Source organism: Poecile atricapillus, chromosome 2 (genome assembly GCF_030490865.1).
Source record: "Poecile atricapillus isolate bPoeAtr1 chromosome 2, bPoeAtr1.hap1, whole genome shotgun sequence".
Lineage (NCBI taxonomy): Eukaryota > Metazoa > Chordata > Aves > Passeriformes > Paridae > Poecile > Poecile atricapillus.
Window position 1 is genome coordinate 3372793 of NC_081250.1, and position 25702 is coordinate 3398494.

A 25702-nucleotide genomic window follows, 5' to 3' on the forward strand; every position below is an offset into this window, starting at 1 on the left:
CACAAGGATTAAGGAGTTTGAGAACTTTTTGTACCAGAGATCAGCAATGCCAGGCAAGACCTGCACTCAGCTCCCTTGAAAAGAGGAAAAGAAGGTGATTTTAGGAAAAGACTCCAACTGTTGGGCTGCACAAGAGGTGTGTAGCAGTGGAGGTGAGAATGGGTGAACTCTAGATGTTCCGTGTTCCTCTTAAGGCAACGCTGAGCAGGGAACCCTTTTCCATCAATTCAGGTGTTCAGTTCCATCAGATAAACAGGCAGGGAAATGCAGATTGGAAGAGGAGAACCAGAAAAACCACAAATGTGGCCAGCAGCAGCAGCAGTTGCCATGTGCTGAGAGGAGTGTGAGGTGTGTGAGGCACCCAGGAGGTGTCTGGGGGATGGCTCTGGGCATCTGACACCCTTGGCTGTGTTTGTGTAGGGATGAAGGCGGCAGGGCTCAGGAGAGAAGCTGGCACCAATTGAGTGGTGCCAGCAAAAGAGGCCAAGGACACAAGAAAACCTGGACTTGAAGGGTTTGACACTGTTTCCCTCAGCCCTTTCCTAGGAAAGCTGGCAAGATTTAGAGTGGGTGGGTGATCTGCAAGAAGGGAGGGAGACCACACCGAGAGGTGAAGAGTGGTTTTTGTTTAATCTGGCACCTTATCACTAATGGTGTCCTGCAGGTATTGACATTGCACCCTACCCTGTTCCACATGGAGCATGGAACGGTTTGGGTTGGAAGAGACCTTAAAGGTCATCTCCTTCCACCCCCTGCCCTGGCAGGGACACCTTCCACTGTCCCAGGTTGCTCCAAGCCCTCTTCAACCTGGCCTTGGGCACTTCCAGGGATCCAGGGGCAGCCACAGCTGCTCTGGGCACCCTGTGCCAGGGCCTCACCATCTTCATCACAACCTCAGTGATGGAATCAAAAACACCATCACCAATTTGGCTGATGGCTCCAAAATGGGCGGTGATAGGGACATGTCAGAGCTCTTGGAGAGAGTTGAACAGGCTGGGAGAGTGGGCTGACAAGAACAGGGAAAATTTCAACAAAATCAATCCAAAATTCTGCACCTGGGATGACATTTCAAAAGAGACCTGTCCATATCCTAGCCCTGTCAGGAAGCCTTGATCTGAGCCATCATCTCTGGTAAGGCCAATGTTTTGGTTTGGTAAAGGCATCACAAATACTTTTTTCTTTTTTCCTTTTTTTTTCTTTTTTTTTTTTTTTTTTTTTTTTTCTGAGAATTGTGAGATTCAGACTAAAGTATCAGGGATTATGGCAGATGATGAGTTAGAATGGACAGCTGGAACAGTAGTTACTCCCACAAGAAAATGGGATGTGGATGACAGGTGAGGGACATTAAATATTGAAAGTCTTACCTCCCCATTCAAGAAGCAGTAGAGAACAGCAACAACAAAACCCTAGGAAAATGGGAGAGAAGAAGAGGAAAACGTAATTAAAATCCTGAAGGAATGACAGAAAATAACTGGAGTTAAAAAGAAACAACGAGCGAACAACCAACCCCAAAAACCCTGGTACACAAAACACACATAAATGAGCAGAGACACACTCTGAGAGCTGTGCATGCAATGTAGTTATAAAGAATAGAGATTTGGTTCTAAGGAAAGATGAATTCAGTGTGTAATCACCTGGAAGGATCCCAGTCCCAGTTCAAACACCAGCCTCTCCCGCTTGCTGACATTCTCAGGAGAAAAGGCAAACACCGTGTAGTGAATTCCAAACAAAGGGATCAGCAGCAGGGTGGAGCGAGCCAGTCTCCTGTCACAACAGAGGGAAAGAACTTTAATGCAGCCTTGCAATTAGCAACCTGCATTTTAATTAAAGAAGAAAGCACAGAAAATATTTTGCTGACAGACTTTTGGAAATACATACACGGCGTAATTATACAAACAAATACGCAACATTCCTATTTGTTCCCAAAGACTGTTTGCACACACGCTGCAGTTTGCTCCCCCTTCTTCACACTGCTACAGTCATGGCACATTAATTATGCTTAATGCTCTCTGCTGCTATTTTCATTTGCATTATTATAAGCAGGAATTTTCTCCTACCATGCCAAAAAAACGAGGGGAATCTTGCTAAGGGATTCAGACTGCTACCATGGTACAATTATAAACCTCTCACCCAATTGCTTAATCCCAGCAGAGTGTTTGAAATCACTTTTTTGTTTTTGTTGATTTTTGTGTGTGTGTGAGATATGTTTCTGCACAGCAAAAGAAATTCCAAAACAACCACACAAATAAAGCTAAAAAATCAACAGCCATACAAATAAAAGTAACCCCCTTGCATGTTCTCATACTCACAACTGTTCCTGAAGGTTTGATTTTGGTCTCAGTTTATGCTGTTGGAAACCTGAGTGTAATTCCACTGTTTAACTACTTCGCTGCTTCAGAATAAAGGGGCTTTGGAGGGAAATTAAGCTCAGCAGATATAAACAAAAGGGCTGGGAATGAATGTTTTACATGTGAGAACTAAACTGGTGAAATTCCCCCAAAGCAGGGGCCAGCCAAAACTTGTGCAGGTTTTGGTGAGTGTCACTGTCTGATTGATCGAGCAGCAAAAAAAAAAAAAAAGAGCAAAGAAAAAGCAAATGTTGATCTGAAAAGAAGGCAAGTGCTTTATTAAAAACAAAGTGACCTAAAAAACCTCCAGGACATTTTCAGAAGGGAAGAATATCATTGATTACGTTCAGGTAAGTGAAGAAGGCAGATGGAGGACAAAGGAAGGTAAAAAGCCATAAAGATTTTTCAAAGAGCTGCGTATTTCTTAAAACTCAAATGTCCCCTCTGCCTTTATCTATTTGGTGCACTGCAGACAGATTTGAGATTGCTAATACATGCTCAATGATAACCCAAAATGATGTGTTTGTTTTAGCAGCACTCAACATTTAATTAACACACTCTCAAGAATTTTGTGAGCACAATTATCTCCAGTAGAGCTCTGGGATGTGAGTGCAGTGCTGGTGCCTCTCAGTCAGACTTTGGGCCCCAATGGGGATAAATTCATCCCAACTCTTGCACCAGAGCCATAAATCTGATGGACACCAAACCTCAGGTCTTGGTGGAATACCCCACAAACCAGAGAACACTGTTCTTGTGGGTAATAAAATCAGACATTGGCCAAAACCTTTAGAAAAGAGAGGAACAACCTCAGAACAGGGTGATGAAGAACATTCAGAGTGCCCAGCTTTGATGATCTCTAAAAAAATTAATCTGTACAGGAGTGAGCCAGCCTAAAAGAGCTTTTGGAGTGCTTTCCAGTCCTTTTTTTCTATGGACATGCAATCAGGATAATAAAAAGGAACAGCAACATTGAGGAAGAGGTATAGAATAATGTTATCTCTGTAAAGAAGGGATGTAAAGAATATTAGTGTCTTGAACCACTCATGGAATTAAAAGAAAAATCAAATTCAAGGTAATAAACTGGACAAAGAAGTATAATTTCTTTATATCTTCTATTTTTATATCCAGACCTAATGACAACAACAACAAAAGGATAAATGTTTTGATCTAAAAGTCAGAATAGAACTTTCTATTAATATGTTCTGTCTCACTGCACTCTTGGGAGATTAACTTAGGGGCAGATACAGGGGGAGTCTTTTTATTGTCAGTGTTCTGGAATTAATCATACCTGATTAGTTACACAATTAGTTTGTAGGATTTGGAAATATAATGCCATCATCAACTTATTTGAAGTGTTGTCTTCAATAATGTCATAAAAATGAGGAAGAAAATCTATTAATTCACATATTCTGAAGTTTATAGATTATTAAGATCAATAAAGAAGCAAAGAAGATTTTAATCATAAGAAAAAACTTATGAGAGAGACATTAATGCTTGTATGGATGATGATAAATTCCTTTTTTTGAAGAACATTGGGAAGAGAGAAGACTTAAAGCAGATCCTGTGAGATGGGTAAATTTATGTGCAACAGAGAATGAAAATCTTAAAGGATACAGTGAATTTCTCAGCCTAAGATATTAATCCTCTTTTCTTCCCTTACTCTTTCAGACAGGAAAGAAACTTCTGAGGGGGGGTCTAGAAGTTCTGAGGACAATAATTGTTCAAGTGGCTGTTTGGAAGATAATGTTCTCCAAAAAAGTCTAGCAAAAGCCTTGTTCACACTCCCACAGAGAGAGGAGAACCTTAAGAGTACTTTTAAAAAAAAAAAAAATTAGAATATCAATTTTGTTGAGGCTGACATTCTGTTTTCCAGCTGTTATTTTCCTTAATATCACTTGAAACATAAGACCACCAGTACCATGTGGACTTTTCTTTAAGTGTTAGTACCAACAAATAACTGTGTCCTCTGTTCTCCCTCACTCCTCTATTGAATGATGAAATTAGAAACTCATGGTAAAAGAAACACAAAGTAGAAAGATTGCCTAATTTGACCAGTATTTCAAGGAATCATGCTTTTATTTTTCCATTGCACATCCACATTTATTAAGGAGACTGCTGAAGGCTCAACCTCTCAACCTTTTTGAGAGAAAAAATGAAAAAAGAAGCAAAAATCTCCAAACCATAGATTTTGAAGGAAGATTAAATTGTTGTTTTGCCATTTCTTCCTGCCTCTCTAAAGTTTAAATCTGTCCTAAATGAATACTTTGATCAAATATTAACTTCTTCAATGAAAACATCAAGGTCTGTAGTCCTGAAAAGCAACATTCACCTCACCAAGGTTTGGACATACCTGGAGAAGATATTGATAATGGAATTATTTTAAAAAATGTCTCTGAATGAAGAGAAAAATACACTTTTAAAACATGATTCTTGTGTGCTACAGATGTCTTTTTAACAAGAGGTGACTCCTGTTGTAAACCCTGTGGGTACTGAGTACATCTATTAATGTATTTATTGATTAACTTAATGCTCTGACATATCTGCAATGGTGGCATCTATTTTTAGTTAAATTAAATGCACACCTAAATTCCCTTTATAGTCTATGAAGAGAAAGGATCACTGACACATAAGGACAAATTCTCTGCCCCTAAGGAAATTTTTATCACGTCCTAAATCTATCCATTGACCTCAAAGGGAACCTGGAGTGAGTTTGTCACACAAATTTCTGCTCTGTAGATTTGTGGGGTTTAGATTAGAGGAACCCAATTTCTCTGGCCAAAGGTACATATCCATCATCTTTGTGACAAATCTGTGCAAAAAAAGAATTGTGACAATATTTCAGATTGAAGGAAAAAGAGCAAACCATGAAGGCAAAGGATGTCATTAGTAATGAAACGCTCAACACAGCTCATGTTTAATAAACTGAAAGAACTATTTTATCACAAAATACTGAACATATTACCATGACTTTCAGGAACCTCAGTAATCTCCCTGACAGATCTTTTCCAGTCTTTCCCAAAAATTTAATCAGGTTTGTAGCATCACTTCCAAAACAGCTGAGGTAACACCTGAACATCTGAATGATTCCAGATTTTTAAGTTTCCCGTGCATAAACCACATCTTCACACCAAGGACTTGAAAACCAGGGAAGCTTACCAAGACTTTTATGCTTCAGCAGACACAAAAAATCATAGGTTTAAAAACCTCCTGTTTAGGCTGAACTCTTCTTGCCCTAGGTAGAGGATTTCACCTTAGAGAGTTATCAGTCTCTCATCTTTCAGAAACATTGCATTAAATGTAAAATTTGGTTCTCTGCAAAGGCCCAACATGATGTCTGTGCTGCATCAGGACGTCCATTAGGCAGTGAACTATTTATCTCAAATTATCTCTTTCTAAACCTAACTCCTAGTTTTACCTAACTGTCCTTAGTCTTCAGCTGCTCTCTGTGTAGAAGATGGAGCTGCTCCTTTTTCTCTTCTCTATTTCTATCTGATTTTGCATAGTTCCAGTCTGTTGACTGAATATTTTTCAGCATCTTCATTGTTCTATATCTTAAATGCCTTAAAGATATATGAGGTCACACAGAAAATTCACTTTAATTTTTTTTTTTTTCTACCTCAAAAACAGAACCATATAGCAGTTAGGTTACAAATCAGTCTTTTTTCCTTAATGGTGTCTAAGGTAACTACTGAATATTCTTTAGCAAAATCCTGGAGTTTTGGGTCTGTTTTTCAGGACGCCTCAGAGAATGTTGATTCACACTTATAAAACTGCTGTACAATTCAGGAGACAGATCATCAGAAAACATATAATAGATGTCTGAAATTTCACCTCATCTAAACAAAATGAGAGGATGACTTTGGAGCTCTTTTCCAACCTTAATGATTCCATTTCAATCTGTGAAAACCTGTGGGTTTCTTGTGCAAGGAGTTGGGTGGACTATGGGATAGTGATTAATTCACACAACTCTTGGCTGAATGGCTTTTATTCACTCTTCTGGATGCCTCACTCTGTATTTGACAATGTTGGACTGAAATTGATGATCCTGGAGGTCTTTTCCAACTCAGTGATTCTATGATTTTGTAACTTCTGATGAACACAATTCATTTTGATATTAGGTCAGCTTTAGCTTTTCCTCACCCTTGGGTGTTTATTAAGTTAACTTCACTCAGTTCAATGGACAAAGGATGTTTTATACCCACTGAGGGTCTGATTAACTCAATCTCACCCAGTTTTTCTAGGAAACTTTCAGGTGAAACATTTTCTCTCAGCATGAAGGTGCTCACCTCTTTGCTGTACAATAAAGAGCAGCTATTAATTCTGTACAGACACTACCCAAAACCATAAATAGCATCAGCCATAATTTAAAAAAAAAAAAAAAAGAAAAAAGTTAAAACAACCTTCAAATCCTCGGTCGTGGCGCATCAGCAAAAGCACAGAACAAGAACAAAAAAAAAAAATTCTCCATGCAACAAGAACTAAATGAATGCTTTGCTCTCTGGCCACTTCCCCTCTGCTCTCATCCATTCATTTAATTGCAACATGCGTCATACACACACAGTAATGTCACAGGAGTGCGTACACTTACAGGGTAATGGTTGATAGTTCTGACATCTTGCAAGAGTGCTGGTTAGCCCTCTTAGGCTTACAGTAGCATTTCTGAACGCAGCTGCTAAATATGACAAGATTAGCATTTTTTTCAGCATATCGTGAACAGGCCAAGGTAGGTCACTTTCAACACATTTCATGAGACAACGTCACAAAGATGGAAAGCGGACACGACAGAATGGAGTCACAGCACGAACCAGCTGCTTGACTGAAGCAGAAATTAAAAAATTAAATAAAAATTAAACTGCACTGGCTGTTGCTGGCCGTTGTGATGTGCTGATTCATGGACAAACCAAAACTCAAACACCCTGAAGGCAGGCGGGCAGCGCTAAGGCATCCAAAATACACAAGACCTGTGCGGTCTGGTTTTGTACAGAGGGTCACAGAACAATATATTAAATGAAAGCTGACTGCATGCTCATGGAGAACAATCAGAGAGTAACATAAACTCATAGGACGGGGATCAATCTAAGGTGAATTGGATCAGGTGTTCCTCATTTTCACTGTAGAGTCTATCCCTTCTTTTTAACACAGAATTTCTAGGACACCAAAGCACTTTTTCCAGCCTCTGTGGTGATGGGGAGGGAGCTCAGTATGGAATCTGCATGTCTGGCTGGTAATTTTGGAGGTACCACTTGTTTTTTGTCACACACACTCAGACAGTGTGCTCGTCAAAGCAGCAGGCTCATCCACTGTGGAGCAGGACCTTCACCCCTGCGTGATGGATTCTAGGAACAGCTGCTACAGGGAACAAAACAGCTCCTCTCCCACCAGCCAGGAGAGGCTAATTAAAATCAATCACAAGAAGGGTCATCTGAAACATGGAAAGGCATTTGGAGGGATTCTGGAAGAGATTTTATGTCTGGGCTGGAAAACGTGAAAATTGAAAATAGTGATTTCTTGTCCACGTTCAAGGGGAGAATTTTTGTTTTGTTTTCAACACATCATTGTTTAGGCGGGATTCACCTCAGGAGAGGCTGGATCTTTACAGTACAGATGTCTAAGGAAAGTGGGCATCCTTAGGACCCCGAGAATCATCAGAATAAACAATTGAAAGAGAAATACACATTTATTGGCCAGGTACATCTGACCTGTTTTAGATGTCCACTCTAGGCTGGGATGAACACCAAACACCACTAAGTGTCCTGACTAAATCTCCATTAATTTAAAGGATAATATGTTGATTTTTAAAGCAATTGCCTTCAAGGCAAACACTTAAGTTTGTTCAAACAAACCCAACTCTGTTTCTATTACACAATCCAAGATCTCTATTCACAACACATGGAATTTATAATCTGAAGAGTAAACCAGGATGAATTGAAAACATACTAAATTTCTCCCTACTTTTAACTCCTTTAAGTCAATCCCCATTACTGGAGTTATGTTTTGCTTCCTTTTGGATAATTAAAGCCTGATAACTGTGTTGTTATTAAATATTACAGTAGAAGAGCAGGAAGGAATGCAGTCTTGTGTCATGCACACACCCAGCAAACAGATACAGTAACCGTGTTCCGACTCATAAAATGAATTTCATTTCTTGGATGTTGCTGGGGAAGCAAACATGAAAATGACTGCTCCTTTTACACTATAATTTCTGTGCTAGGTTTTTGCACCACCTGCTTTTCACAGAGCAGAGTTGGGCATTAATTGTCTGCTTAGACTGATCAAAAACGAGCAAGGATGTTTTAGGGATAGTTCCATTTTATTGCGGCTGAGGCTTTCAAAAGTGACTATGGATTTTGAGTGCCACTCATTTTTTTTGATCACTTGATGTGAAACACATTTCTCAGACCAACTTTTAACACAAGAGGGCTGCTCAGCCTGTGTTGAAAAGAAGCACTTATGAGGCATGTTAAGGTGCAGAACCTGAAAAGGAAACATCTAAAAATCAATAATCACTTTGAAAAGTCTTAGCCGTGGGCTGTTGTAGAGGTTTGTGGTCTTCAATGATATACTTAATGTTGCCATGGCAACCTAGAAATAAATTCCCATCCATGTTTCCTTTATTGCTTATGCCCTGTTTTACTTGACAGGGATTGATTTTTTAATAGGTTACCCTGGTGAATAGACCTAACGTGACAGCACTTGGCAATTACTAGAATTATTGTAAAAAACAGACTTGATATTGAAAATATTATCTAAGGATAATATCTAATAAGGATAATATCTAAGGATTAGCTGCTGCTGCCCACACAGTGAGGAGACATTTACACACAGGTTTGTGATGGAAAACATTGTTAGCACTTCTTAGGAAATTCTTAATATTTTAGTGCTGTTAGCACTTATTTTCTGCTATTTCTAATTTTGGTAGAGTCATCTCTCTGATGTTAGGTGGTGTAAAGTGTCCCAGATCTTAAGATTACGGAATTTATAGATGATTTCTTTCCTTTCTTCCTCCCATTTTATTTTGCAGACTTTATTTATTATCAAAAATAGAGACACTGGTGGAAGGAAAGGGAGAAAGAGAGAAGAGACAGAGGAGGTGGGAACCAGAAAAAAAAAAATATGAAAGAGTAAAAAAAATAGACAAATATAAGAAAATGAATTAAAATGAGAGCATGGCTATGAGAACACTACACGAATCAGGGCAGGATCCTCAGACCTCTGTAGGCACACAGAGAACGGAATCGGTCACATCTAACTCTACGTGCCAAAGACAGATTCCAAACTGAACTATCACCTTGAACTCAGTCAGGGAAAGAACAGGGACTTCCAGGCTGAGCTGGCCTGTGTGACAGAGACATCTAAGCCATGGGGGATACTCTGTCTGACGGAGGTGCCCTGCTCTCCCCGAGCCACCATAGACGACGACCGGACTGCTCAGATCGAGCACGAGACTTTAGACAGCTAAAGGCAAACAAGCTGAGTCTCACCGCAAGTGTCCTGGGCAGGGACTGCAGCTGCATCTGGGAGGAAGAGGGAGGGTGCTAGGGTGGAAGGGGAAAGAAAAAGTTAAACACTCCCGGGATGGAACGAGCGATGGATGATGTGGCTGAAGGCCACCGCATCAGACCGAACACCTGGACGTCCCAATGCAAATGAGAGAGAACACAAATCTGAGGCAAAAGGAGCTGTAATTCAGTTCTAGATGGCACCTAGATGACACCTCAGAGGTGCTTAAGAGGAGTGAAACGAGCATGCTGGTCCAGAGGAAGGACATTATGCTGCATTATCCAGGTACATCCGTAATGAAAACGGTCAGAGTTCTGAATTTAGGTCGCTACCAACACACAGGGGATGATGAGGTTTGTCTCTGAATGTGCTGAAGGGGAATCCTTTGGGAAAGGCAGCAAAGGTAGAACTTGATTCATGCAAATTAAAACTGCGCCTCATGAAGAATCTTTGTGCACCCTGCTCGAGTAATTCTGAGAAACCTCACCATGAGTAGGATTGGCAGCTGTGCAGCAGCAGGAGAAGGAATGCAGAACAAAATAAATTAAATAAAGCATTGAAAACGCAGTAGAAAGTTAACCAAAGAGGAAGTAGAGACATTGTATGGGAGAGAGAGGAGAAAATTGAAAAGTGGAAAAGTGGATCTGTATAATATATTATTTATATCACACACTCACTTCCTCTCAGCTGACGCTTCCCTAGGCTGGGAGGCACCTTTTCCTTGCTGCTGAGAATTCCCTTAAGCTTCTTTCCCTTCAAAACACCAACTACATTTACAAACCCCGTGCCCTCACAGATCAGATGGAAAACAGAACTTGTTCTGTGAGCAACAAACAGATTCTACAGTTCCATCCCACTGCAGCGGCTGCAGCTCTGACCCGCTGTGTGCAGGCAGAGTCCTTCACCCCTCTCAAAAGACACAGAGAAAGCACAGGTGCTTCTCAGAAAAGTTGTCTTTTAGTTCTATTTCCCCTAATTTTTGAGGTTAACAAAATAGCTGTGTGCCTTTTTCCTTGCCACCCATGCCAGCTTGGAAGTCACTGGTGAGAAACAGGCCATAAAGTGAGATTTACCTGACCTATTTTAAACTTGTTGTTTAAAGTGAAATAAGCTGTAGTAAAGGATTTTATTCTCTGGACTGGGTAGGTCTGTACTGATTGTGGAAGGAGACCTGCAGGATTGTTTTATTAAACCAGGTTGATCCCCTGCTGTCTTGCTAAAAGTACAACAAACATTGTGCTCTTCATGGAAAAAAAACCCAGCAATAATAAAACCACAAACCAACCCAACCCAACCCAAAAAAAAAACCAAAAAAAAAAAAAACCCCCATAAAAAATAAAAGGAAACTATGTCTCTAGCCTTTAATGGAAAACAAATCCCAGTTTCTTAGTCTTGCTGCCTAGAGTTCTACCTTTCCTTGCTAATGCCACCAAAATAAGAAGCTGAAGCTGAATGAGTGCTTGCAGATTAATGCTGTGGTTAAAAATAAATGTTTAACAAACATGAACTTGGACTGGAACTTTTTGTCCAGTAAATCGGACCCTTGAATAGATCTGAGGCTTGAAAGTGAAACAGAATGGCCAAAGAGAGCCAAAAATCCTGTGTGCCGTGCTCATTCTTGGCTTTTCTAACTTCTACAGAGTGGACATAAAAAGGAGATCACAATTGCTATACTTGGAGTTAAATAATGAAGAGATCAAGCCTAATGTTTGCCTGTACTCTAGAGAATAAATCTGGGAGCAGAGGGCACAATTCTTCCAATAAAAACAACCTTTAAATGAACTGTAGCTCCAAGGTTCTGTGTCCAGATTCTTCCCCTGTATTAATTCTGGAGCTCCTGTTTTACCAGGCTGGGTTTTTCTCCCTGACTCCAGAGCACAGATCAAAGTCATGCCCTGTGGAATAATTCTGATGGAGCTGCACCAACACAACTGAGGTGCAGCAGGCAATGTTCAATGAGAAAAATGTACCAAGCCAAATAAGGTCCTTAAATAAACTAAGATTTTGAATACTTTACCATTTCAAATGAAAAATGTACATATCCAAAACCAGGCATAAATATCTGAGAACTGGATTTAGCTCAGTCCCCTCAAAAGAAAGCAAACGGGCAAATCCCACAGAGTGTTATTGTCCCAGTCTGGCACAAGAAGTGGATTTTCAAGCATTACAGACAGGTTTTGGTTCCTGTCAGCTGGCAGAGCTCAGCATCAGTATAACTACACTGGGTTTATATAATTTGCAGCTCTGAAGCTTCAGTTACACTGTTTTGACTCACCTGCCTTACATATTATACCATATCCCTGCAGATTCACGGTACAGCCCATCTCTACAACTCTCCTTAATGAAAAAAGAGAGCACTGCCTTTGTTAAAAAAGCCTGGGCTTGCAGACATTTCATCAGCTGAACAACTCCAGTGTTTTCATTGGAAATATAAAGAGGAATTACAGTTTGGATAATCCCTCAGTAATGGTACAGGTGTGACTAAGACTGTGGCATGAACCTTACAAATGGCTTTGGATTGGTCCTGTCTGAGGTAGTTTCCATTTGTTTAAACAACCTTCATTGAGACTTAATTCTGTATTAAGCCACTTTAGCCTCGTGGCCTTTGAGGACGTTCTTTAAGTCTCCAAGGCAGGCAGAGATTGTTTTTAGGAAACTGATTGTCTGCTTTGCACCACACAGTTCCTTTGACACAGCATTAGTCACAAGATCCTCACAAGAAATTCATCTTTCCAGATCAAAAAACCTTCTGCATTGGGACAGCACCATTTTCCTCGTCCCTTCCCTACCTCAGGCTGTGTACTTGGAGTATGTCCTAAAAATTCTCCAGATGTAAAACTAACCCCACTGGATGTGAAACAATGCCAGCTGCTGAAGCGAGACACAATAAATCAATGGCAAGGAGAAACAGAGACACTGAGGGGAAAATAAATTCCTGTTGTCCTCAAATGATGGAGGCAAAAGTGTGAATGGTGGGAAAAACTAAGTGGAAAACCATGGATGCTGGTGGGCATTGAGCCTTGGTATAAATTAAAAGCACATTCAGGTTCAGAGATGTCAGAATTATTCCCCATTTTCTACAGTCTCACATCAATTGCTGCATGACCAATTGCTTCAGCTTCACCTCCATCTTTACATTAAGTAAATGATTCAAAGAATCAGGGCTGCAAACTGATTTGGGGACAAAGCAAAATTCAGATCTATCCCTTTCAGTCTAACAGTGCACTCAAACCAGTAAACTTAGACATGAGCAATGAGGAAAAGGACAAAAGCCAGAATGGCCTCATTTAGATATTCTCAAGTTAAGGCTCAGTTTGAAACTTCTGAAAATTCTCCTGATTCTCCAAACCCATTATCTTTCCCAGGATCTAAGCAAGCTGCTCTGATAAAAGATACTGCACCCAAATCTGTGGCTAACTCAAAAAGACGAGTGGCCTTGGGCACTGGACGTTCCCTATCCTGCTGATCCCCATGACAACTGAAGCATATCAATACTCATCAAAATTAGGTTATTCACTCTGACCAAGTGCAGTGACTTCAGAAGCACATTTGAGATCCATTCTGCATTTTCTTTCTGAAAGCTACCTTATTTTTGCTAATCAGGAAACTCCAGTGCGTGGCAAAATTTCCAAGGTTACAGCAAATTTAGTGAAGCACAGCCACTCTCCCTTTACAATATGAAGCTTTTTATGGTGCACATTGCTCAAGCATTTGTGGCCTTTTAAGCAGCAAGGCTGGAACAATTTTAAATATATAAAGTGTTTCAGACAGCACATGCGTGGGCAAACCCTGTATTTACACAGGCACCCTACAGATGCAAGCATTTATGTATAAATCCTTCTGGCTTGAGTCTCTGGGTGTTCTGAGTTCTGTTCCATACCAGTTATGGCAATCAAGCCATGATGGTTTTGGTACTGTCTTTGAAAGGTGTTTAGATCTGAAATTTCCAGATTCACACCGCTAACTTTTCAATGGGAGCACAAAAAACTCTGTTTAGCCTCTCCTTGGAGCCTCAAACTCTGTGGAAACAGGGCTGTTAGGGATAATCCAACCCTTGATACAACTGTTGAGAGTGCAGCAAGTTTTACTGTGTTTTCTTAAATATATATATACATATGAAAATCATTTCTATAAAGGGAGTTGCAGTGTTGGATAAAAGATCTTTTATTTTCTCCCTCACTAACCTGCACACCTCCTTGACCTTTCAAGAGAAGGAGCATCTCCTAGTGGCTTCTCTTGTAATGCAAAATTGCTCTTTTTCAGTTCATGGCTTGCTCTTGTGACAGATGGGGGTAAAAGTCTGTGCTTTGCTCTTTCAGGATGGAACTTGTGGACAAAGGACTTTGTTCTCTAAGACTGCCACAGATCATGGCACCAAGGAGAAATTTTAAGTCATCATTTGAGGATTCTTACACGTGAAACCTAGGCAGATTTCAAAATCTCGTGATTCATCAACAACAAAAATCACCATTGTATCCTTTTCTCTGTCTGTATATCCCTTTAAACCCTAAAATTTCCCATGAAAATGCCTTACAGCCACAGAAATAGTGTTTAAAGACAAAGTCAGCCAATTTTTCGATACTACTGCAAAAGGAAAAAGGACAGGAGTCAGCCTCCACCACACAGACACCTCTTGTGCAGGCCTAGGCTTTGCACCCTAAAATCTGCCTTCTAAAGATTTCCAAACAATAGGAGTAGAAACCTTTTTAATGCTGTTTTCATCACAGGTGATGTTGTAACAACAAGAAATAAGATTTGTGATCCATGATTTCAAAATCAGATCCTGCCAAAGCTCTGGTCAGTGCTTGTATATCACTGAAAATGGAATGGAATTTCCTTCATAAATATTGATTTGCTCTCCTGGAATATTCCTCTGGCAGGTGGGCCAAGAGATAACAAAAGCTCTTTCAAGGTAGAAATGGTTCTAGGTCTAATCTCATAATTTATGTAAGAATTTGAAGAATGCACTGGATGAAAGGACAGTGTTTATCTTGGGAAAGTAGATTTGACAAACAAAAATTCATCTTCCTGTCCTTGCCACAGGCACCTGGGGGATTTAGGTGCATTTTACCCTTGGTTGTTCAATAGCAGTAACAGCTCCCAGGAACATTATAAACACACTAAATGCTCTGTGCTGTTTGACTTTACAGCAATTGAAACCACAGATAGGTAATCAAAGCAGAATAGGGCTTTTGATTATTTTATCTGAAAATAAATAAATCCCTGATAATTACACTCCCGCTAATTATGGTAAATAGCCTGCATGATCTTACATTCCTAATGAGTACACTTAGGTTTTCTTTCCAATCCCTACCAGAAAAGATTGGCACAAATGAGCACCCCCATCTTTTTCACCCAAAAATTCCAAAGTAAAAAAACAAACAAAAAAATCAAACCAGCACCCAAAATAATAATTTGCCTTGGGCGATGCACATGAAAAGTATAGTGGTGAATGAGCACATTTTTTCCTAGAACTTTAAATAAATCCATCAAGAATTAGCGTTGATCAGAGCAGCAAGTATCTACTCCCCTGGCATTCCTTAGAAACGAGCACTAGGTCCTTGCTGATCATGCACTGACATCAAATGACCATTATCTGTGTTTTCCAATGTGTTTTCCTGTGGTAGAGAAGGATTAACCCAAGGACACGAGTTCCTTTTGTTGCTGGCTCGTTGGGAGTCCCAGCACCCAGCTGACAGCACCACCAACATCTGTCCATCCAACATCTGCCACTTGCTTGTCAGAAAAATGAGCCTTTTGGCACCGAGGTCCTGCCAATAATCATCAACTCTGGCAGTCTGAGCACTTGCAGCAAGACAAAGCGGTAGCAGAATGAATCACTGCGTGTCCAGTGACTTTGGAGGTGAATTTTAGAGGAGTGTTGTTTACCAAAACATCTGGGCTGCAACATTGCTTCTGCTGCCCTAACCCTCTAGGTCGCACCAAGGGTAAAATCGTACCTACCTATGATATATGCCATGATTCTCCTTTCTTTCCAGCAAGATGCTGATTGGAGGAATGACGTAGACCTGAATTAGCTAGATATATATGTGGGGTTTATTTTCTTTTCATTGAGCTTTCAACATGTGATACAAAATTTATGAAGAATCTGTCAAAGCAAAAGCAGAAACAAGCTTCCCCCTCCCAAATTATACCAGTCGTGAGAAACTGGAAATCATGATAAAATAAAAAGAATTTTTTTTTTTTTTTCAGTTATATGTGCTTGATCCTTGAAAATGAATGAAGAAACAAAGGTTTGATGGAAAAGTGTGGGTCTTTTTTAATCTTATGGGTTATTCCAGCATGCATCTACATCATGCACCTACTAAATATAGTGGTGTTTTATGGTAGTGATGCTGATGATTTTCTCTCTAGAGTGACTATTTCAGCAATGCAACAATGCTTGTGAAAATAACAGCCTTGATTTAAGCTTTGTGTAGGCTTTTCTGTAGAAATATGGGTTTCTTTCTGGGGGGGTGATACAATCTCTCTACAACAACTTGACCAAAACCAGGATATCTGAAAACAGATTCTGGCATACCAGGTTACACGCTGTTGGCTGGATTTTTCATGGTCAAAACAGTGAAGTCTTGCCAGATCACTTCATTAACCATTTCCTAAAATTCCAGGGAAGAAACTGATAGATGATAAATCCATACAAACCATGTGGGCCTGATGTGCTGCTCTGAGTGCTGAACCAGCCATTGTAGGGCTGTGAATATGTGTTTGCAGACCCCAGGACTGGGAGATCCCACCTAATTCTTGGACTCCTGATGTGGTGCTCCTTGGCTTTCAGCATATGGGGTAACTATCCCTAAATAATCTCCTACTTCTTCAAGATACTTACAAACTGCAGTTGGAGACTGCTAAAAATCAGGTTTTTTTTTTGTTTGTTTGTTTGTTTGTTTGTTTGTTTGTTTTTTTCTGTTTGGAATCATGTTAATAACTGGATGGAAAATACAGGCACCAATTCAGGACGTGGTCATTTGTTCTGTAAGATTCAACAGGACATGTCGCAAGGGGAAATGGCTTTAAATGGAAAGACAGTAGGGTTAGACTGGATATTAGGAAGAACTTATTTACTGTTAGGGAGGTGGGGCTCTGGCAGAGGTTTCCAGAGAAGCTGTGGCTGCCTCTGGATCCCTGGAAATGTTCAAAGCCAGGCTGGACAGGGCTTGGAGCAACCTGGGACCGTGGAAGGTGTCCCTGCCCATGGCAGGGGGTGGCACTGGATGAATTTAAGGCCCCTTCCAACCCAAACAATTTTCTGTCTGTAATCATGGCACATTACTGCTGTTTGTTTCACCAGCTAGGGTGAGAAACCTGACTGAACTGCGTTAATAGCTGTCTTAATTACTCTAAGAATACGATCAATAGCTCTTTATGCTTCCACACCACCTGGGGATCTCAGAACTTCTCCCCCAGGTAAAAATCTATTCCATTTGCATGACCGATCTTGCTTCAGTTTGATGCTTAATTTGGCAGAATTATTCAGGAATGACACAAGGTTAACTGAAACCAGACATGTTTCAAGAAAAAAAATCTTACATCTTTGGCACTCCTCACACTAAAAACTATGGTTAACTATAGTTATTATAATAACTATGGTTATGATGACTATTGGGAGGAAGTATGAAAGTTTCTTGGAAAAATAACCCAAAATAATAATAGAGTTAAAATTCTCATTGAAGGGGTGCCTTCTATCTCTTTTTTGAATTCCTACCTCAGCTGCTTAGATATTTTGATGACTCTAGCCCCCCGTATTTTCAGGAGTAAAGAGGAGTTTCTCTCGAAAACACCAGCGAAAGAAAGATGGAGATTTATGGTCCTCTCCCAGAACCTGGTGAGTTTTTGGGGTCTCAGGCTGAGATGGGATCAGCAGCATGCAGACAGCTCCGAGGGCAACTAAAGGCGTGAGGAAAGGATGGGGAGGAATGAGGCTGGTGATGAATGACTGAACATACAAGTGGATAAACTGGAAGTTGATAACCACCAAAGCACTTGGCTACTCCAGGAAAACTGTTAGGAATCAGCAACAGGTTTCCAAGTTTTTGTCAGCCTAAAAGCAAAGGCTGTTGCACACAATAATCAAGTTGTTTAGAGAATTTATTTTTTTATATTTTTTTTAATGGGAGTAAAGCCCTGGTAGTGTGTGACAAATGATGAAAATCATTGTTTGATTTATTTAAGGCAAATCTTATATTCTCTAGTGGCTACACTCCATTAATTAAGCCTCAGTTCCCCTGCAGTGCATTCTTCTGCCATGGTCCTGTCATAGCTCCTAGCTAACTCCTCCAGAGGGAGATTTTAATAATGAATGCACAGTGGTAGCAATGTATGATTAATCTTTGAATTTAAGCCCATCCCCAGGGCTTTAAAAATCAAATTTAAAAATCAAACAGGCTTAAGTGCTTTGCAGAACCATCATCACAGTGTCTATGAAGTAGGATGCAGAGGTAGATTTTTCTGACAAAATAGTCATTAAAAGGACCTGAACCTAAACATGTACCAAACACATAAAATAAAAGAAGTCCTGCTCAAAGTCAGTAGCCAGGTTTTTGGGGCCTTTCATTTTCTTTTCTTGATGATGGAAGTACCAGCTGTTATTCCAAAGAATGGAGGACTGATATTAGAATAAATCTCAATCCCTGCTGCAGATCCATGTGGAATTACCTTCAGAAACAGGCTGAAAATCCTTCCTCAACCTCATTGCTCCTCACCCACTAAAGGGAAAGTGCTTAAAGATGTTCTGGAGTAAAGATCTGGATGAGAAATTTGGTCTGATGGAATGATGCTGTAAGTGTTTGAAGCAGCAAAATAGAACATGGAAAATGCTTAATATGAGCCGCAGTCTAAATGTGAGATATTTCAATATGGTGACAGAACCAGATTATGATCTACAGCCTTCCTTCCTTACAAGCTCTCTTTATACAGGGTATGTGTGCACAAATATTGACTCTGTCTGGTGTAGATCTGCACAGAATTATTAATTTAATTCCTTTTCATCATCCCTGTGTGAACTTTTCTGCTGTCAAATCTGTTTGGATAAACAACACTCCACTCCGTAACACGTACATCAATGCGAGGTCGATTTATACACACCCGGTTACAAAAGTTGCAAAAAAATATGAGGAAAAAAATAATGGCAGCGAATGGAACAGAAAATATGATGTTTTCTCTTGGTTTTGGTGGCTAACTATACACATAGGAAAAACACCAGCAAAACCCAGTCACCATATTGATCCAGGATGACAAGGGATGTTCGGTAATCCAGTGAAATCTTGGGAGTCCATGGCATGCTTTGCTTCATACGTGAGATGTGCAGCAGACACCAAACATGCACTTAAAAATTCAGACTCTGCACATCTCAGGTGTTAATTACCAGCCAGGACTCGGGGGAGCTCCATGGGAAGCCTTGCATGCAGGCCCCAGGCAGACCATGCACAGGTTAACCCAGTGACCAACTCTCATCCTCAGTTTTGTTTCTGAGGATCCACAGAATCGGTTTGAAGCATTATTTTTGGCTGTGGAAACACAGTTCAGAGCAAGATGATAGGGGCAGGGCTTTCAGTAAGTGGATGTCTGGCTGCAGACATGAAAATTGATGTAGGGTTTTTTATTATTTAATGCAAATCTAAACTAGAAAACAGGGAAAAAAAAAAAAAGAAAACAGAAAAATAGGCAGCTGGAGAACATATTTTTCCCTGAAAATTGTCATGATGGATGATATCATTATTCTATGATTGTGGTTACTTAGGGTGAAACTAATCACTTGATAATTGTATTTACTATGAAATAAGCATCTCCTACTTTACCCTAACATCTTTTAATTTTATTTAAGGTGTCCGTAGCTCACCTATTTTCATCAGGAATTTAATGCTAAATTAAATAGTCCTACCTATGTCTATGAGTGCAAGAAAGCACTCAAGCTCACAAAAAAATCCAAATGTGTGTGGTGTTTAGGCCAACACCAGATGTGCTGCCCCATATCCCAGTTATTGGAGAGGATTATATAATTTTTATGTGGAGAATGACTGCATGCACTCAAAATGGTGATGACAACCACCTCAACTGGCCAACCTCTGCCCTATTATCAGGTGGAAACTAATAAAAAGAGTTCCAGATTAAAAATACATATAAATCACAAAGCTACAAGCATCTAGAGGGAAATTTTAGGATTTGTGTGCATTTTAAAACAATTTTAATGGGGTGTGTGTGAAATGTTTGGCTTAAGTGCAATGCAATTAAGTTTAAAAGAAACATGGACCTAAGCATGTCTTGGAGATCTTCCTGCACTATAATTCAGCCAGCAGTTAATTGAAACTTTTCACCCAATCTCATTGATTTCAGCGAACTTTGAACCATGTCCTGGAATTTATGAAGCACAGCAAACCATCCCATGAGTAGAAGAACAGTATTTATACCTGGTCAATAGGTTAATTTTCAGATAATTGACATGTAAAAATATTAGATTTTGTTTGGGTTTTGTTTTTAATCTTGTATTTCTGCTTATTTTATAGGCCTTTTAAAGAAAGCTGAAAGCTGGCATTACAATACACTTCCACGGCTGATGGACTGAAAAATTAAAGTAAAAATCCAATTTTAAATTTAATAGACTTTGCAGTTCTTTTCAAAAATCAGCCTAATTCAGCTGAGGTTTCTTGTTTATTCTGTGGGTTTTTCCTATGTGTATATCAGTAATTTAAACTGATTACTGCTTTATTTATACTTACAAGTAAATGCTGGATTCATTGCCCCCGATATCAGGTGACTGGAGTTTCTGCACAAGTATCACAATTATGCCGATAAAAAGCACAAAATTTATCTGGGGGAAAGAGAAAGAAAAATGGAAAAATTTGTGACAATTACATAGTTTTACAAAGTATGAAAATGAGACATTCCCAGTGACTTTCTGGTTTCATTCCCTTTTTCTTCTCCAAACCAGTCTAAAAGTTCTATAGGGTCAGGATTAATGGGGAGAGTTCACAAGGGTTTTGTGTGCCTTGCTGCAGATAAAATGAGACAGAATTTCTGCAGTTTCAAGAGAAGAGAAACATAAATGGAAAAGTTTCAACATTTTTCATTATCAACCTGTGCAGAGTAAAAAGAAAGTTCCCTGCACAAAAAATACATAAAATAAAGACCTCGAGAGTAAAGGCATTTTTAACTCCCATTCTCTGACCAATGGCCGTCTCAATTTAACAGTTTCCATCGGTTTTAAAACTTGGAGAATGATAAAATTAGTTTATTTCAGTGCTTTGGCTTGAGATTTGGCCAACAACTCCATTGTTTCTTAAAGCCAGGGGAGTGGAAATTTAAGTTGGTCCATTACAAGATCTTATACTCCTTTAGGGGGAGCAGAAACTGAACATGAGCATTTTTCCAGCAGTTTCTGTCTGATCTGAGAACTACAAAGGGATGGAGAATCCCAGTAGTCCCTTGCTTTATGCTCGTTCCTTTAATGCCTTCGAAAGAAACCAGGTTTAACTGATCCCCCAAGCAGAACATGATCCTTCATAGAACGTGCCTGTAAAGCATGAGGAAAATTCACAGAAATTCACACATGGACAAAAACCTTGGATCATTGAACCCACTCTGTTTTGGTGCTGAAATTGGCTGAATTTCCTTTCATTTAACTAAGAATTCCTGGGCTTTACAGAGCTGCCCAAAGATTTCAAAGGAGAAACACCAAACCTGATCAACCCCTGTTTAATTGGTTACCTGTGAGCTGGGAGTCTGAATTCCTACAAAAGTCACTCAAAACCTGCTTAATTCTCTCCATGGAGAGTGAAGAACAACTTAGGGGGCCCAGAATGAGGCACTTGCATGTGGCAAGCCCAAAAGATTTTCAGGTGCCACTGACCATATTGTCCAGGGGTTCAATTTATTTTCCTAAATGCAGGAGCCCAACAGCATTTTAAAACCCTCACATTATTTGGAGCACCAGAATATCTCCTTCTCTTCAGATATTCAAAATCCATCTGTATATAATCCTGAATTACATGTTCTAGGGGATCCTACTGAAACAGGGAGGTTGGACTAAATGACTTCCAGTGATCTTTTCCAATTTTAGCCACCCTGTGAAACCCAAACTGGGCACTTCAGAAGCTCTCAGTCCTCCATGTGCAGGCATCTGACAAAATTTGAGCTAAATCCAAGAGTTCCATCAATTACAGCTCAGACACCTTGCTGACAATTTAGCACCCAGCACTATGACCAAGTACTGTTTTAAATCTGGGATAAATTAATGTAGCTGTGAAGTTAAACAGAGTGCATTTCCCTGATCCCTGACATTTACTGTGGTTTTAGATGCCCTGGATTGCCCCACTTGGCCTTCAGCTGCCACCCCAGTTGGCCCAGATTTTCCACACATCCCATGACACCTCTGCCAGCCCCAGACAAATGTTCCACATGCTCTGGAGTTTTAATTATGGTGCTTGTGTCTGTGTTTTAAGCATCTGAATAACTCCTTTGCTTGCAGGCAGTGCTCCATCTTTTAATTTGTATTAATCCCTCTTAATAATGAAATTCCTTGGCTTTGTGGGTGGCAAACGATGGAAATTTAGAGAATTTTTCCACCAGTCCAGCACAGGGATGCAGCACAGCTTGTAAAGTATTAGAAGATGTTTAAATTGGTTTTTTGTCCTCAGGAGAGAGGAGGAAGTGTCTTCTCCAGGCGCTACTCACCATGATTGACCCAACCACGGGGCCCTTGATCACCCACCACAAGGCAGTGTTGTCATTCATGTCCCAGCAGCTGCAGTCGGTAAGGAAAGAGTGGGATGGGGAAAGAGAAGGGGAAAAAAAAACAAGACATAACAATGAAATTGATGAACTTTCAACTGTTTTTAAAGGGGGCAGAATGTGGGAGACTGGTTTCAAACCTAAATTATTTAGTGTTCAAAGTGATATTTCTTTAGCTTGTCTTATTGCAGCTTTCTTTTGCAGCTTTTCCACAACAATTTGGAAGTAAAATAAGTATTTTTGTGGCAGTTTCAATGGTACTTCCTATTAAACAGGTTAGATATTTTGGAAAAGCCCTTCAAGTGTGTTTCTGTCTCTATAATAAAACTGTACAGTTGACCCCCCCCAAAAAAAAAAAAAAATTAAAAAAAAAGAGAGGTACTTCAAAGAATGGGGTTTTTTGAACATTATTCCAAAGTTTCATGTCTCACTTATTTTTCCAGGGTTAACAGATATGAATGTGGGTTTCTGACCCTGACACAGGAATTTTACACATTTCCAGCACACCAGGATCCTGGGTGTGTTCACATATAGGAATAATTTTCCAGTCATAAGGTTGCAAGTCCTATTCAGGATTCATCTGAGAAGGACCAAATACTGGGCAACAGTTAGAGTCAGCTCCTTTGTTAAGCTGTTGCTAGTGAGTAATCATAAATAAAATGACATTTCTACCCCAGAGTTTAAAATCTTCCTCTGAAATCACCAAAGGATTATGCAGAAGTTTATTTCACATAGGTGCACTTGGACATTCAAATATATGGCTTATATTCATAGAGGGTTTTAATGTTAACATACATTTTTAGAGCTAGAAAATAAATAATAATTAAAAGAATCTTATTTTCCAGTCCCTGTTACGCTATTATAATGACTACTATTTATTACTGAGAAATGTCTTCATGACTATTTTAAGTCATAGAGAATCTTCCAGATAAAATTTTTCCTTTCATTTGTCTCCACTTTCTTTCCCTGATTTTCTCCCTAGAAAGTATAAAATCACAGAAATCTGTCTACTTTGTACCTGCAGTTCTGAGAAGGAATTTTTCCTTCCCACTGGGAAAAGAGCCAAAGTGCCAGCAGAGGCTGTCATGGTGCATTTGTCAAATGCCAAAAAAAAACCAATTGGGAAGAGCATCCAGGAATAAAACACTGCTGGTCTCGTGAGAGCTTAATGCAACTCGGGTGTCACTTAAATGGTTGTGTGGTAGCATCTGGGGGAAAAATAAAAATCTTTAAACAAAACTAAATACATGTGTAAAAGTCAGGAGGAAGGGCCAAAATCCCATTGTCAAAGTGTGTCTGAGAGAAATCCCAAATGGCCAAATGATGCCTGGTTTAGAAATGTCAGTTAATCTAGATTTTCAATTGAGCAATATTCATTATTTTCAGCTGAACAACATTTATTCATTTCAGATGAACAATAATTTACTGGATTCCCATAAAACCAACAATAAGGATGTGTGTGGTGCAGCAGGTGAGAACTGAGAAAATTTAGATATTGGGGTGTTAAATTTACACAAAATTATTTAGTTTTGCATCTGTTTGCACAGCATGGAAACCTGAAATCACCCAAAATCTAAAGGGCTGATGACTGAGATTTTCAAGTGCAAATTAATATTTCTTAGTTACCTCCCTTTGGATGCCCAAATTAAAATATTTGAAAGGGGATAAATGCTCAGAAGGAACCCTTCACCCACAGTCTGGAAATCAGGCTTTTGTCAGTGATCAACAGTGGTATGGACCTAAAATCACCAATTATCTTTTCAATTCTTTGTATGCATTTATAACTTAGGTGCTCTCTACTGAAAATTACCCATTATTTGCAGAGCTCAACCTTCTTATGATGGACATTAAATCTGCCTTGAAAGTCTTTAGTGAGTTGACCAATGTTGGAAGAATCTGGACAAACTCTCATATTAATTGAGCTGTACAAATAGATATTGATGTATGGCAATTTGTCTGTGTAGGAATCAGGAATCACAGGGATCAGGAATCCACCTGTGATTGCAGTTACCTGGATTGTAGAGACCAACAGCCCTTTGTTAACTTAACAGAGTTAATTAACTTAACAACAGTTAATTATCCCTGAATGTGGTTGGGACAAAGAGAGCCTTGGAGGTTGTTTTGGGTTTGTTTTTCTCACACTGAGCTATTTTAAATGTGTGCTCTACACATGTGTCCCCTACAAATTCTTATTCTTAGACCTCTCTGCTTTTTTCTTCCCCTCTTCTTAGACTTTTTCTTCTACTTAGACCACTCTGTTTTTACAGGGCATGTCCCTGGTGAGCTCCATTCCAAACTTCCACTTTGCAGCTGTCAACAATGAACCTGATCAAGTTCACACAGAGATTTTTTTTCCAAGGACTTTCAAGATGTCCAGTCCTGTGGCACCTAGAGGATTAATGTGGGGGAAGGAACCACCATCTCCTCCTCAGATAAAAAGGTGGGAATGCACAACAGAACGTTTGGAATTTTCTGTACTATGTAAAGAAGCTCCCTAATTTCTGTCAAATGCTCCCCTACAGTGCAGGTCAGACAGGCAGGATGGAAGGAAATTATTCTTTTCCAGGATGGATGAAGGGAAGGGAGCCAGGGGGATGGGGAAGGGATGTGATTTCCATTTGCAGAGGCCAGAGTTGGATCTTGGGTTCACAAATGGAATAACTCCACTTAAATCAGGAGCAGAGCTCTGGATCAACAGAGAGCTGAATTTATCTCCTCAGTCCTGTCACTTGCAGGGATGGGAGTCAGGAGCAGAAGTTGAGGGAGCTCTTCCAGTTTTATAAGGATCAGGCAGGAGGGGACTCAGGCTCTGAGCCCGTATTTCCAGCCTTTGCCACTGTGGCTTTCCAGTTCAGTAATTTCCACAAGGTTTTCAGGCTCACGCTGCCTTCTCCCCCACTCCCAGAACAATCCTTGCTGATTTTTAAAAAGTAACCACTGAGACTCTCAGATGGAACCTTTCTAAATATCTTGCATGCTAAATAGTTTCTCTAAATAAAAGGAATGGTTTTGGCTGGGTTTTTTGTTTGTTTTTTTTTAAATTTCTTAATTTTCCTTCTGAGAGACATTCTCCCTACCTGCAAAATGCAAGGGCTGATTGGAATTGTAAG

The 25702-nt window shown here is 39.8% G+C and overlaps 1 protein-coding gene across 1 annotated transcript in view; it reads right to left on the reverse strand.

Annotated features, from left to right (window-relative positions):
• The window catches only part of ADCYAP1R1 (ADCYAP receptor type I), a 139587-nt gene that overhangs the window by 1693 nt on the left and 112192 nt on the right, over window positions 1-25702 (reverse strand). Inside the window, exons 12-16 of the mRNA XM_058833484.1 lie at window positions 22536-22605; window positions 20582-20673; window positions 6937-7020; window positions 1635-1764; window positions 1365-1406 (exon numbers count right to left, since the gene is read on the reverse strand). Coding sequence (XP_058689467.1) covers window positions 1365-1406; window positions 1635-1764; window positions 6937-7020; window positions 20582-20673; window positions 22536-22605 — 418 coding nt within the window. The remainder of the gene's footprint in view (window positions 1-1364; window positions 1407-1634; window positions 1765-6936; window positions 7021-20581; window positions 20674-22535; window positions 22606-25702) is intronic.